The 14,119-nt window shown below is 44.2% G+C and overlaps 1 protein-coding gene across 2 annotated transcripts in view; it reads right to left on the bottom strand.

Annotated features, from left to right (window-relative positions):
• Nucleotides 1-14,119, bottom strand: part of nme7 (NME/NM23 family member 7) — a 29,328-nt gene that overhangs the window by 1,299 nt on the left and 13,910 nt on the right. For both annotated transcript variants that reach the window (XM_036141544.1, XM_012861127.3), the window contains exons 8-11: nucleotides 12,529-12,593; nucleotides 11,281-11,349; nucleotides 10,973-11,074; nucleotides 1,688-1,795 (exon numbers count right to left, since the gene is read on the bottom strand). In XM_036141544.1, the coding sequence (XP_035997437.1) occupies nucleotides 1,688-1,795; nucleotides 10,973-11,074; nucleotides 11,281-11,349; nucleotides 12,529-12,593 (344 nt within the window). The remainder of the gene's footprint in view (nucleotides 1-1,687; nucleotides 1,796-10,972; nucleotides 11,075-11,280; nucleotides 11,350-12,528; nucleotides 12,594-14,119) is intronic.

Genomic DNA, 14,119 nt, shown 5'->3' with positions numbered 1-14,119 from the left:
CTACCATACTTGTGATTTAGTTTACTGAACCAAGCTGAGTGTTTTTCAAGGCTCAGGAAACCCTGCAGTGTTTCGAGTTAATTAGACGATTCAAGTGATTAGTTGAATAGCCTACTAGTATACTTTTTTCCCGATATTCTAATATTTCGAGATAGGATATTTGGCTGTACGCCATAATCAGCGATATTAAAACAATAAAAGGCTTGCGATATTTCAGTTGATTTGTAATGAATCCAGAATGTATGACATTTCATGTTTTTTTAATTGCATAACAGAAAATAAAGAACTTTATCACAGTATTCTAATTTTTTGAGACAGTCCTGTATATAGAAGGTTTATTTATAAGGGTTTATCTTCATAAGAAAAAAACATTTTCAATCAAAATGGCAAAATAGGAAGGAAAAAAAAAAGCCGACTACAACATTTTCTGTTAGCAAACTGAATGTTAAGGGTTGATTAAGGGTTTGGTTGATGTTACGAGTCGTACTGCTGAGCAGCTTTAAAGGAAGTGGATGTGAATTAGAGCTTTATGTGTGATGTGAAGCGTGGCCCAGGTGTCTGACATCAGACGCGCTAACACTCACCCCTCTCCTCTGCACAAGCCCTTTCTTGGTCATTCTGTCCCAGTCTTGGGAAAATGGCAGCCCAGTCAGGCACAGGCTAATGTTTAACAAGGAAGCGTTTGTCCAGGGTACAGATCAGGAGTTCTCCTGAACAATGACGTCCGATTGGTCAGACCCACTCCCTGTCAAACAATGGTTTTGTTTCAAATTCCTCTGCCACTCTTGTTCTCCTCAAAACCAGCGTGATCTGAGGTTGCCCCGGCCCACAGAGCGCAGTCATGGGACTTGTCTAAAGGCGCCGCTTCCCAGAGTTTGAGGGGGCTTTGTTCTTGGTCAAATGCAAGGTAGCTGTTTATGCGCGGGCCGTGAGACAATGAGGAGGCTGAGAACGGTTGCGCCGATGGAAACGTGTGGGAGAGGCACGCAGAGTCCAGCGAAAGTATTCACACCTCTGGAATATGTCCAGCTTTTCACGTGCCAGCCACACACCACAATGCGTTTTGTTGGGACTTCATGTCATCACCCAACACAAAGTAGTGGATCATTTTGAACAACTTATAGCAATTTTGCTTTAAATAAAATCTGAAAAGTGCGGCGTGCATTTGCATTCACAGGCAGCTGGTTGCTTAGGATTTTACATGAGGGATAATGCCCTCTAGGTGTCCGTTATCAGAAATGAATGGACGACGTGGAGGTGTGAACCGGTTGCTTCCGTGAAGTCCATTCATTTCTGAATTATCCCGCTTATACCACGGTCAGAAAGAAAGAAATATTAAATCAATTATTAATAATTCAATGTTTTTTTTTTTTACCGTTAAAATCATGTTTTATTCACAAGAAGCGGCTGAGAACTATTTATTTATGCCGTTACCAGCTGACGTTTGAAATAATTTAGCACAATCAGGCTATTTATAGGTGTCCTATAACACTTTTCAACGGACCCCCTGCAGCCAATCAGAATCGAGCATTCACCCAGACTGTGGTATAATTACAGGTATAGTAAAGAGTGCTAAATACACCTGCAGAGCTGGATGTGTAGAAAACAACATATTCTGCTTTTATCGTGGTATTATTGGTGACTTTGTTAAAACGGTGTAGACCGGCCACAGAGAACATTGACCCACCTCCAGACCACCGTCCTCAGGGAGGTCTGTGCAGTGCACCGCGTTTCTCACTTTGTCTTTGCCATAAAGGGCGCGCAGCGTGTTGGAACGGAGATGCCGTGCGATTTCCTGTAGAGAGAAAAACAGCCCGATTGTTATATCTCCCCTGATTAACACAAGGACACATCATCCTATTGTCATTCAGCTGTGACTTTCAGCAGCAGCCGGTGACACACGCAGCAGAACGTCTGCGCACGACATACAGCTGGGCTTGGAAAGCGAACATCCTGTCCTCCGGCCGTGTTAATAGAACTGTGATTACTCAGCAGCGGATCATGTGATCCTGGAGGAGAAGTTCAAAAAAAAAAAAAAAAAAAAAACACTGACACTCAGCAAAGCTTGCATGGACTCCATGGGGAGGGTCAGATTATTCTTTAATTTACAGATTACACACGAGCAAATGGAGCAGCTCAGTCAGTCTGTGGATGAAATGTTCTAAAAGCAGCCACGTCTATCTCTTTAATAAACTTCTCACCAAACTCTCCTGCAGCTGCACAGCTCTGGCGTTCGCCTTCTGTTGCTCACAAACAGCGAGGACTTGCTTTTTGAGACAAAAGGATTATTTCCTTTCGGCGTCGGAGGCTCCCAAGGTCAAAGCTGGGCTCTGCTGCCCTGCGCGTCTCCAGGAAATGTGACCCCACCCACAGGGTCCGCCGTGTAAATACTTCATTAAATAACAGGTCTGTTGACTCTTGGATGATAATCTCAGACAATACCCAGTTAGTCGTTTGGAAATGTCGTGGAAGCACGAGTGGATGTGACGTATTGCCTGTTCAGAGGCTGACTGGCTTTCCCTCAACCCTCCAGCACTGCGTCAAGGCACACAGGCTATTTTTCACTGACCTTAAAGAAAGTAACCTGGTTGAAGAGGAAAAACACACAGAAGGTGGGAGCTTCAAGGACTCCGGGAGGTGTAGGTCCACCACGGACCACATGATTCTAGTTTGGTTTCAGAGGTTCTCTTCTGTTTTTATTTTCAACTTAAATTGCAGTTTTATAATTTTATACATCAATCCCCTTCATTGATCCATCTGCGCACAGTCAATACTTTCACTTCTAGACCTTGTTTTCCAGTAACCTGACTCCGCCAGATGGATTTGCTCCGCATATCCATCTGGAAACCTTCCGTTGAAGTAATTTTGGGAAGGGGCGAAAATACTGGTTAGCTGATTGGCCTATGTTGGTGATAGACGGGCCAAATAAACCAATCAGATCAACGAAGCATATGACGTACTAACAGCGACGACGGAAACACAACCACAAGCTCTTGCTGAAACCAGTCGGGAGAAGAGCAAAAACATCTTTTCCTCTGAGAAAAGCCTCCAGAGCAGTGTTTTGCTCTTCTTTCAGTGAAGAAATACTCTGTAATTCCGATAAAACTTGATCGATAGCCGCGCTAACGCTAGTTTCATCGGCTGAAGCCGCCATGTTCTTTAGACTGAACTGTCGCGCTTCTCGTTGCGTCACACCTCAAACCGCCTCAAAGCCAACGCTGATTGGACGTTCGTTTGGTGAACGGCTCCAAATGTTCTTTAACTGAGAGTAGCCAGACTGATCTGCGAGTGAAACCTTGAAAGCTCGCGAGATCAGGATGGTCTCACGAGGCTAGTATTCCAGACATCTGGAGCAAGAAAAATGGAATCAATTTAAAATGACGACGGGTTACCACTATGATCAGAGGGGTATTGGCACATCACCAACTACATGTCTTAGTTTACAGATCTTTAGTAAAACCGTTCACCCCGTTTGGAAACGCTGGTACCCGTGCCCACGACTCAGAGAAAAATCCCAACAGCGTGGACGAATGTGCAGCTTTGTGCTGATTTTTGCACCACAGAGCCCTGTCAATAAATCCCAGCGTATCCAACCACGCAGAGCGTCCAGCTCTTAACGCGGGCTTTAAGTCCACCTCATCACGTTTCACTAGCGCTTTAAATTCTTCATATCAAACACGAGAAGTGAAAACCAAAACCAAAAAGCTAGTTTTGCGAAACTAAAAAAGAGCCAGATTAACGCAGCTCTAACTGCCGTCTTTCTGCTAGCGGTTCAAGGTCACTTTATTTCTACCCTTAGGTGAATTTGTTTTGCAGAGGTTTAAGACATACATACCCGCGTACACAACATAAACCAGCGGGTATGATTGTCGGTGTTAGGGAGGACGTTTGGAATAGGGAAGCATGAAAAAGAAGGGTCACATCATAGATGTCAGGAGCTCTGGCGCGGCTACCGATTAGTGACAAACCAGCATGCGTGCTAGTCTGGACGCGAAGCACGGCGCCCTGCAGACCGCTCCGTGCTGTGGCTCAAAGCAGAAGGAGGAGAAATCTACTTAGCAGTAAGAGGGATTTTTTTTTTTGCACACCGCTGCTCCCTGTGACTGTATTAGGTAACATTAGCTAATAAAGGGGGGGTTTGATACGTTTCATTATAGGACACCAGTGTTCCTGTAACTGCTACCCTCTGCCTCTGTGAACAGCACTGATGTGGAAGTCACATGACTCCCCAGAAAGGCCTGATGGCTCACAAACTGCTGACCCTCCCACTCTAGGGAGGCCAGGGAACGGACACCTCTGAGCACATCACCACCGCGTTTGGACGTACGGGGCTGTGAGAAACTATTTGCCTACTTAACGATTTCCCGTTTGGTCACATGTGAACGTCTCAGACCATCGAACACGTTTCCGCGAGTGAAAACACACATCTTGCGTCTAAAAGATACGCTCAAGTCCACTCAAGGTGTGCAGCGGGTGATGATCCAAAGCACACCAGCAAGGTGGGTCACACAAAACAAAATGAAGGTTCTGCAGTGGCCTAGTCAAAGTCTGGACATCAATTTAATTGAACACTGCAAAAAGGGAACTAAGAGTAAGTCAGATTTTCTTTAAGTGAGTGTCTTTGTTCTAGATCTGAGCAAATAAATTAGATCATCTGTAGATGGAATGAGCGTTTGACCCCTACAATAAATAAAGATCATTAGATACAGTGCACTTGAAATAAGATGATGGCGGTGAGTTGTTCGTATTTTAAGTGCAAAAATCTTATTACATTGGCGGAGCATTTAAACTTCCCAGCTCAAATCAAGGACAAACACTCATTTTAAGAAACTTCACTTACTTTTAGTTCCCTTTTAGCAGTGAAATGGTGCGACGTGGCTTTAGAGAAGCCGTTCGTGTGGCCGAATGAAATCCGTCCTGCAAAGAAGCGTGGCCCAGAATTCCTCCACGGCGAGGAAAGGTGGCACCACCGGTTAGTCTGAGTTAGCACTTACTTTTGCACAAAGGGTCAGGTTGCTTCAGTGGGCTTTAGTTCCTTTGTAAATGAAGTTATCAGTGAAAACGGCTTTTTGTATTTACTTGGGTTATTTTTTTTTGTCTAACAGAAACCTTTGTTTAACGCTGTGAAACACTTTGTGGCAAAAACAAGGACTCTGTAATGGAACACGTTTTTCATGGCGCTCCAAAATGAAAACAAATACTGCTATAAAAAAAATATAGTCCTTGCAAATGGCTGTAGTAGGCCTCTTAAAAAGGCGTCTGTAAAGCCTTACCAAAATATCCCCATCCCTTCAACATTTCCTCTCATTACGACCGCAAACGTCCCTGTATGGAAGTTGTGTTCAGCCGTCCTGACTCGCTGCTTTGTAGCGCCGCTTTTCGCTGCAATTAGCCTGCAGTCTTTTGGGGTTTGCCTCGACCACTTTAGCTTATCAAGATACAGAGTTTCTTGTCTGGGTTTTTTTCCCCTTGTAAAAAAAACAAACAACTGAAGCCCAGTCAAATTCAACGGAGAGCGTCTGTAAAAAGCGGATTTCAAATCATGCCACATGGTCAAGACTTTCACTAAGTAATTGTGACACATGACTAGACTTTGACCTATAACCTGCGTGTGTTTAGGGCCAACCTCTGAGCCAGTCCAGAGTCTTTTGCAGCTTAGAACAAGTTTTCTTCCAGGTTTACCCTTCATTTAGCTCCAGTGGTCAGTTATGACCACACAGCATGATGCTGCCACCACCTTGTTTACTAGTGGGGATTATTATATATACAGACCTTATTATACACAGGTCTGTATATATAACACAGACCTGTGCTGTATTTTATATATATATATATATATATATATATATATATATATATATATATATATATATATATATATTTATTTATATATATATATATATATATATATAATACTAGCCTCGTGAGACCATCCTGATCTCGCGAGCTTTCAAGGTTTCACTCGCAGATCAGTCTGGCTACTCTCTGTTAAAGAAAATTTGGAGCCGTTCACCAAACGAACGTCCAATCAGCGTTGGCTTTGAGGCGGGTGGAGGTGTGACGCAACGAGAAGATCGACAGTTCAGTCTAAAGAACATGGCGGCTTCAGCCGATGAAACTAGCGTTAGCGTGGCTATCAAGCAAGTTTTATCGGAATTACAGAGTATTTCTTCACTGAAAGCAGAGCAAAACACTGCTCTGGAGGCTTTTCTCAGAGGAAAAGATGTTTTTGCTCTTCTCCAGACTGGTTTCAGCAAGAGCTTGTGGTTGTGTTTCCGTCGTCGCTGTTAGTACGTCATATGCTTCGTTGATCTGATTGGTTTATTTGGCCCGTCTATCACCAACATAGGCCAATCAGCTAACCAGTATTTTCGCCCCTTCCCAAAATTACTTTAACGGAAGGTTTCCAGATGGATATGCAGAGTCAGGTTAATATAATACAGCACAGGTCTGTATTATATATACGGTATATTCTCTATTTAAGTCACAAAACTTCCCAATAAATGTTCATAAACATGTTTTTTTTTTTATCAGCCAGTGAGGTTTAGGTTCAAGTTTGGTGTCTATGTTCCTATTTCATGGTTCAACATGTCGTGCAGTGATGAGCGGATCCGTTCCCCCCTGAACATGTCAGGAAGCGTGGGGAGGGTGTCTGGACCTGGAGATCGAGGAGAACCAAGCAGAAGCAGGCATGCAGCAGCAGAGCCTATGCAGAGTGCACCAGGATGCTTGGAGCTTAAATGGACCCTGCAAAGAGGCAGCGTACGCCTGATGTATATTCTGCAGAAAGATGACGTGTGAAGCAGCAGCAGCAGCAGCACGGAACAGGCTCCGAGGCGTCGCCTTATTTATATTTACATTACACGTCACACGGGTAGACTCCCTCTGCTGATTAGGGGACTTCTCAGGGCAACCGGATGCATGCAATTTAATTTAGGCGTATCAGAGTATTTATTATTTAATAAGCACTCTGCCGACAAAGTTTACCCCAGTGCCTTCAGCTGGTACCGCGTCATCTTCTATGGAAAAGAAAATCGATGGATAAAAAAAAAAAAAAGCAGAGCTTAGAGCAGTAGCAGGGCTTTTTAAGCGCGGGTGTTTGCCCTCATTATGAGACACAATGTATGTAACAACAGGCCGCGGTTATATTTAGCAGAGGGCAGAGCGGGCTCATTCAGTTACCCATTTAAAGGGGAAGCGTTTACTTTAAGGACAGTCGATCTCTGTGGAACGCACTCCAGGCCCGCTTAAACAGAGCAGAACTGTGTCCCCTCACCCCCCGTATCAGAGCACATCACAAGACAGAGCACAATCCCATGACTGACTGGCTGCAGAGCAAGGCAGCAGAAGGTCTAGGTGTGAATATACGTGCAACCCCCTCCCCCCCACCTTTTGTTTTTGTGCTTTCCAATAAGGAAAGATCAAATTGATTTGTCAGTTCAGCTGGAGAGTCACGGTGATTCCCATCAGACCTGTGCTGTAACTTATAGATCGGTCAGCTAGAAGGAATCCATACATTATTCTTGGCACAAGTAACTGAAGCTGTTACTGGTAAAGAGACGTCTTGACCTTTTCCTTCAGTCTGGAGCTGTGCAGCGAGTTCAGTCTTATCTCTTAATTCGATAATAACGTCTGGAATGTCTTTACAGGCGCACGTTCCAGTCAGCGAGAAAATGTTCCGTACTTCGGTGCCCGCCCAAACACGGCGGCCTCAAACGGCACGTCTGCTAAAGCGTCTCCCCCTCACAGGTCCCAGCGGCCGCGGCTAATCCAGCCGGACGCCAGCGCAGGCAGGCCGGCCGATCTGACGTTTAGGTGAGCGGTGAGGAAACACCGCGGTGCGTCTGAGGTCACTCTGCGTGATGAAACAGCTCGACCTCCCGCTTTGTGTGTAAAGTCTGAAGCAATCGAAGCGGTGACCGGCAAAAAGTCCCCCGCGTGTGTGTGGGGGGGGAGCAGTTGACAGCGTGACCTCTCAGCAGCGTGAGTACGTAGGGAACGCAAAACATATTGACTGCTTGGCAAATGTGTTCAAACCCCGTGAACTCTTCACACGTCACACCAGCATGCTGGGATCGTATATGTTGGTGCATATCTCAGAGAAATGACATATGGTTTTCATTGTACTGTTAGCATTCACCCCCACTGAGTGAATACTTTGTAGAGGCAACTTTGCTGCTACTACAGCTGGAAAGGTTTGGGGTGTGCCTTTATTACCTTTGCACAGACAGAGACTGAGAATTTTGCCCAATCTTTTTAGCAAAACTGCTCCAGCCCACCCAGGATTGCCCAGCATTTAGCTCCATCCATCTTCCCAACAACCCTGACCAGACCTTCCATCCCTGTATGGGGAAAAAAAAAGCTCCCACAGCATGATGCTGCCACTACCACGGTTTACAGTGGGGAGGGGGGCTCAGAGGGATGTGCAGTGGGGTTCCTTTCCACCACACATGCTGGCCAGAAGGATCAATGACATCCACCCAGCATGATGCTACCACCACCATCTCTCACCATGAGGATGGTGCGCGTTTAGCATTAGGCAAAAAAAAACAAAAAGTACATTTTTTTCTTTGCCAGACCACCTTAATTCCTGTGTTTGCTTGTGGCAAGCTGGGCCATCGATGGTCCTGCCTGTCAGTTAAGGTGGATGATGATGTCTTGGTAGGTTGGCGGTTGTGTTATGAGAGATGCTCAAAGCTTGGGATATTGTTTAACAGATTTGTCGGCAGCTGGTTTTATGAGTAAGAATAAACCGTCTGTTTTTGTTTCCAAATATGATCAAATGTAACTATTGTGTACATTTTTAGCAGCATAGCTGCAGTACTCTGTGGTACCGTGTTATTTTCAGAGCAATATTTGTTGTTGTGACACTGTGTGCAGGGATAGGTTTATAGCGAGCAAGGGGGATGTTAATTTAAAGTTAAAGTGTCATCACAATAAATTCTGTAAATCTTGCAATAACAATTTAAGGCCATGTCGCCCCATGGCTATTGTTTTGAACTCAGAAGTTGGTTCTAGAAATAAGATCAAACCCAACCTATCAAGGCTCTAGCTGTACTACAGCAGTAACATAAATATGTTCAAACACTACAACGTGTTCAAAGTAAAGCTGAGCTATCACTTTGTATATGCGGCGGCCATATTGGAACTTCTGGGTTTCGTAAGACACCTCAGTGTTTTCCTGATAGATTTCTGACTTCAGGGGCTTTCCTGATCATTTACCCAGCTTGGAAATTGAAAAACTTTACTTTAAACATACAATGCAAATACAAAACAATGCTGTTGTTGTTCTTTTCTTTAAATAAATTCTGGTAGAAGTATTGTTTAAACTGTATTGAGAGTACAGTGGTACTTGTGAAACACAGAATGCAGTGAGGTGGTGTGTTGTAAAGGCTTTGAGAAATCCCCAGTGAGGACACTGGAAATTATTTCCTTTACAACATGTCTGTTGAAGACTTTGCTAATTTAACAAATTCTATCTCTTGTTTTCGTTGGTCTTTAAAAAAAACTCAGTCTCAACCAGGAAGCAGTATTTCCTGATGCTGCTTCTGCATATTCTGGAGTTTAAAAACGGTTTCTTCCAAGATCAGATGAATTTCACAGCTTCTGCATCCCTACAGGAAAATGTGATCGTAGTTACTAGTGAAAAAAAGAGAAGCCTGGTCATTCTGGAACCACTGACCAGAGCCGGTATCATGTGATGAGACATTCCTTTGCTAATTATCAGAACATTGTTCCTCTTTGCGGCTTTAATGGAAACAACACTTCTGAGTGTTTTGGGGAGGGCTGATGGCGAAACAGAGAAGAAGCAGGAAAAGACAAAAAAACAGCTGACCCTTTGAAATTATGGCCGTGATTCAGAGCCGACTCATCGGTCGCAGCTGCCTTTGGAGGAGAACGTGTGCAGGTATGTTGGGCTGCAGTCGTGCTGACCAAGCGCAGCCTCTTCATCAGATTTCACATCAAGGGTTGTCCTTGCTGTAGTCGCCGACATACACACCAGTTCACACACTCCCACACACAGCGCCGGCTGTTTTCAGGTCGGTCTTTCATTGCTCGGGCTATAAGCTCATTTTATATCCAGCATAAAGCTAAAAAAAAACAAAAAACAGTTCCCCTTAAATTCGTGCACCCAGATTTTAAACTGGGAATCCTATTTTGGGCTTTTAATTTAAAAGGTTTTAAAATCAAGCTAATCTTAAAGGATGGGAGCGTCTGCTTTGGGTTGTTCCTCCGGTTGTCTGCATTGACCTCTTCCCAGCAGATCCCTCCCATAGAACATGGTGAATATTTACAGATGAAACGCACGTAGGACGCAGCGCGACACCAGCGATCCTCCTATGTGGAGCGTGCATGGAGAACGGATCGTGTTAAGTGTTTCTAGCAAGTTAGCATCCCTTATAAAAGTAAAGCTATCATACTCTATTATTGGTTTATGGTATTTTATAGACTTCTGCACTGTCTTACTTCTGTGTTATGTAGTTAACCTGTTAAATCGGTGTATAATTACACTGATTTATACATGTTTGGTTCCAGTACCCACTGTTTCACAAAGGAAGGTTGCTGGTTCCGGGCCCATTCCAGCCTCCTAATCTCCCATTATTTACTGGAGGTAAGATATTCAGTGTTTTAAATGTAATAAAATCTCATTTCAGATATTTGGACCTATCGCTTTAAGACAGTAAAAAACAAAAAAACATTTGCGTAACTTGAACGACGCAGCGTAGGAGCTACTATTGCAAGCGGCGAGCAGCAAACAACTTCTGCTAAACAACTGTTTCATTTCTAGCTAAGAGCGTGCTCTCTAAGGAGCTGCACCTCCGCACGACACATGTAGAAAAATCCACTGAACATGAGGCTGATGAATCCACAATGATTTAAGGAATTATACTAAATACAGATTTTCAAAGGCCCTCATATTGAGTTGGCTGCTCCTGGAGTAGGATATAAAAAGAAAACCAGAGGTACTCACGGGATCGGACGGACCGCAGAATTCCCTGAAAGACTTTGGTACATCTGTGCCGTGGATCTCTAGGACCAAGCAGGGCCCAGAGCACAGCTCCGTCACCATACTCTGCAAACCAATTACAAACACGCAACAATAAACGCGGCTGCTTCTCGGGGAAACACGCGGGTTACGGCTTTAGATCATCCCCTGGGACACCTTTTGTCAGTCTCCTAGATCCTGTCGCCCTAAGCCTCGCTCAGCCTTTGTTTTTGTATAATCAAATGTAGCAAGTGACCGCCATGATGGCACAACACGGACATGTTGATACTTACAGGATATTCTGTGACGACGCCTTTGTAAACCTCGTAGAATTCCTCTGCGTTTGCCCGGTCCACGTTGAACTGTGAGAATAAAATGCACAAAAACACGGGGGGAAAACGAGATAACGAGTCAACAGGAGTCTGAAGAGAAGAAGACAGGATCAAGGAAATTAAACAGGCCCATGAATCAGATGGACATGCTGCTCTCTAAAGCCTGCCAGCCTTTAAGTTAGAAGATCTATAAAAACTGCTAATGATACAGTATCAGCATGGAGATTAGAGTATGAAATCAGCCGTGAATTCATATCATGTCCCTGTTAATGCGTCATGATATGGTGACAGTTTAGCCAATCTTGAGGTATTTTTATTAGGATTTTATAGGACACACTGACAAAGTTGTGAATAATTTGGAAGTTAAAGAGTACGACATCTTTACTTGAGTAAATACGTTATAGAACCACATTTGACCTCAGTTACAGCTGCAGGTCGTTTTGCCGTCTGTCTTTACTAGCTTTGCACACCTAGCGACTGAAATTAGTGGCCATTCTTTTTTTTTGCAAAACAGCCAGAAATGTTCAGTCTTGCCATAGACCCATAGTTGGATTTAGGTCAAGACTTTGACTAGGCCATTCTAACGAATGAGCATGCTTTGATCTAAGTAGTTTCAATGCAGCTCTGGTTGGTTTAAGGTTGTTGTCTAGGGGAGCCAGTCAGGGCAGAATTAGGTAAGAAGGAATCTTTAGTTTTTTCTAACATGCCTCTTCTGTAATAATAAGGTTTTATAGCAGTCTGAGTAATGACTTGAATTTGGTAGAGAATCTGTGGATGGAGCTAAACATTAGGGTGATGGCAAGAAGGCCCTTCCAACATTAAACAGTTGGAGCTCAATACCAAAATTAAATAATTATAATAGTAGTGGAAACAAGTGGCTCAACAATTATAAAAAGGGTTTCATTGCTGTACTGCCAATAGATTTTTCTATTGATTATCAAATCAGATCTCCAATCGTTTTTTTTCTCTCTCCAAAGTTAATAGTCCTTCTACATTGTTTGTATCAATGTTTTTAAATATGCACGTCACATTTTAAATCAGTAACAAACCTCTTAGTTGGATCAAAATCATTTGAAATGAAGGAACATTAAATCAAGGCGTAGGGATAAATCTGGCCTTAACTATAGCTCCATCCAGCTTCACATCAACACTTTGACCTCCTCTGTTCACAGCTGTTGTTGTCAGGCCTGTTCGTGTGTGAAAAGTTACCATTTCAAGAGCAGAGATTTCAAAACCAGCTGCAGATATGGAGTTCAGGATCTTCCCGGTCAGACCTGCGAACAGATGACACTGATTTATAGACGGCTGCTTGTGCTCCAATGACCTGAATGTCATCCTGACCACGCACCCTGCAAAAAAGCAACACGGAGAAAACTATGAGCATAATCCGATAAATTAACGGTGTTGATTATGGTCAGAACTGGGGTGTGAAATTTGTATACATTTTAGGCTTTGAATTATGGATTTAAATCCTTTTATTTGCAGGGTGGAAAGAAACAGCATACGGCTTTGCTGGATGAATGAATCTATTATCAACAGGGACAGTGGGGGGGCTCGGTCAAGATTCAAACTCGCTGCTACTCAAGATCAGATGAGACAAAGCTTAAGTTACTCGGCCACGATGGTAAGAGGTGTGTTCGAAGGAGGCCGGGTGAGGTCAAGCACGGTGGGGGCTGCATCATGCTGAGGGCCTGTTTCGCTAACTGTGGAGCTGGTACGCCGCACAGAAGGAAGTGGTATAGCGCCTGTAAAAGTCTTTAATTCTACCTAAATTCAACAGCCAGTGAGATGAAACCTGCCTTAGTTGCTCTAACAGCGCGGCGATCACAAACGCACATCAAACCGGTTTTATAACGGACAAACCTGGTTAACATTTACCTTCTGGACTTTCCCTGACCTCTACCCTGCAGGAAATGTACGCCTGTATGCTTAAAAGCCTTTGCCTTTGCATAAAAACAACCCATTTAAAGTCGCTCCACTGTTTCTGATAAAAAAAGAGGCGAAACAGCCAAGCAGAATGATACCTGGACCGTTCTCATTTTATATGTAAAACGTTTGTGGCGAGTGAATTTATATATATTAAACTTATGTGAATCAGAAAAATCCCAGGATATTGTTTTGTTCCTCGTCCAGCTGCCAGGACTGGTTAAAAACAAAGAGCAGCAGATGATTGTATGTAAACCTTTGACCGGCACTGCAGTGACCTCAGTTTCTCCTCTAGACGAGAGCTTTCCAGGGTACAGGTGGACGAAACCATCATTTCTGTCCAGTCAACCTTTCCGACAGTGAGATACTGAGCTGTGGCTCGTCTCCCTGGCTGTACGTTGGTGTAAAAACGCTGCAGCTGCAGCGGTGACATTGAAGGTCAGACTCTTATTTGAAAGAAGGCGTCGGCCTCATAATCTCAGTCTGACATCCAGATAAAAAGCAGCCCGTGTACTCATCCGACGAGACACTTTCCATTAGGTCTGAATGCTGCAGCGCGCAGACGTGACTTTCATTCCGGACCAGGTGCTGCAGCGCGCGCGTCGATAAATTCTTGTCTGGTTCCGTCACAGCCCAGATATGTGCGTAGGTAATAAAGCGGCCCCCTGAGTGCGCTGTGCCCTCCCCAGGCAGCAGCCTGCCCAGGATCAACGCGGCTCTCCGGAGCAGCTGCTGCCGCTGTTGCTAGGAGATCCCGTTCCCGGTGCCTGGCAACAGAAGTTTCTCTATTCCGGTCATGTCTGCGTGCATTTTCAGTCACAAGTTCCCGCGCGGCTGCTGCCATAGGCCAGCTTTCCAAGGCGTAGCTGACACG

This window comes from Fundulus heteroclitus, chromosome 9 (assembly GCF_011125445.2).
Source record: "Fundulus heteroclitus isolate FHET01 chromosome 9, MU-UCD_Fhet_4.1, whole genome shotgun sequence".
NCBI classification, from domain to species: Eukaryota; Metazoa; Chordata; class Actinopteri; order Cyprinodontiformes; family Fundulidae; genus Fundulus; species Fundulus heteroclitus.
Note: the sequence above shows the minus strand (reverse complement) of the source record. Positions and strands in the feature narration are given on the sequence as shown.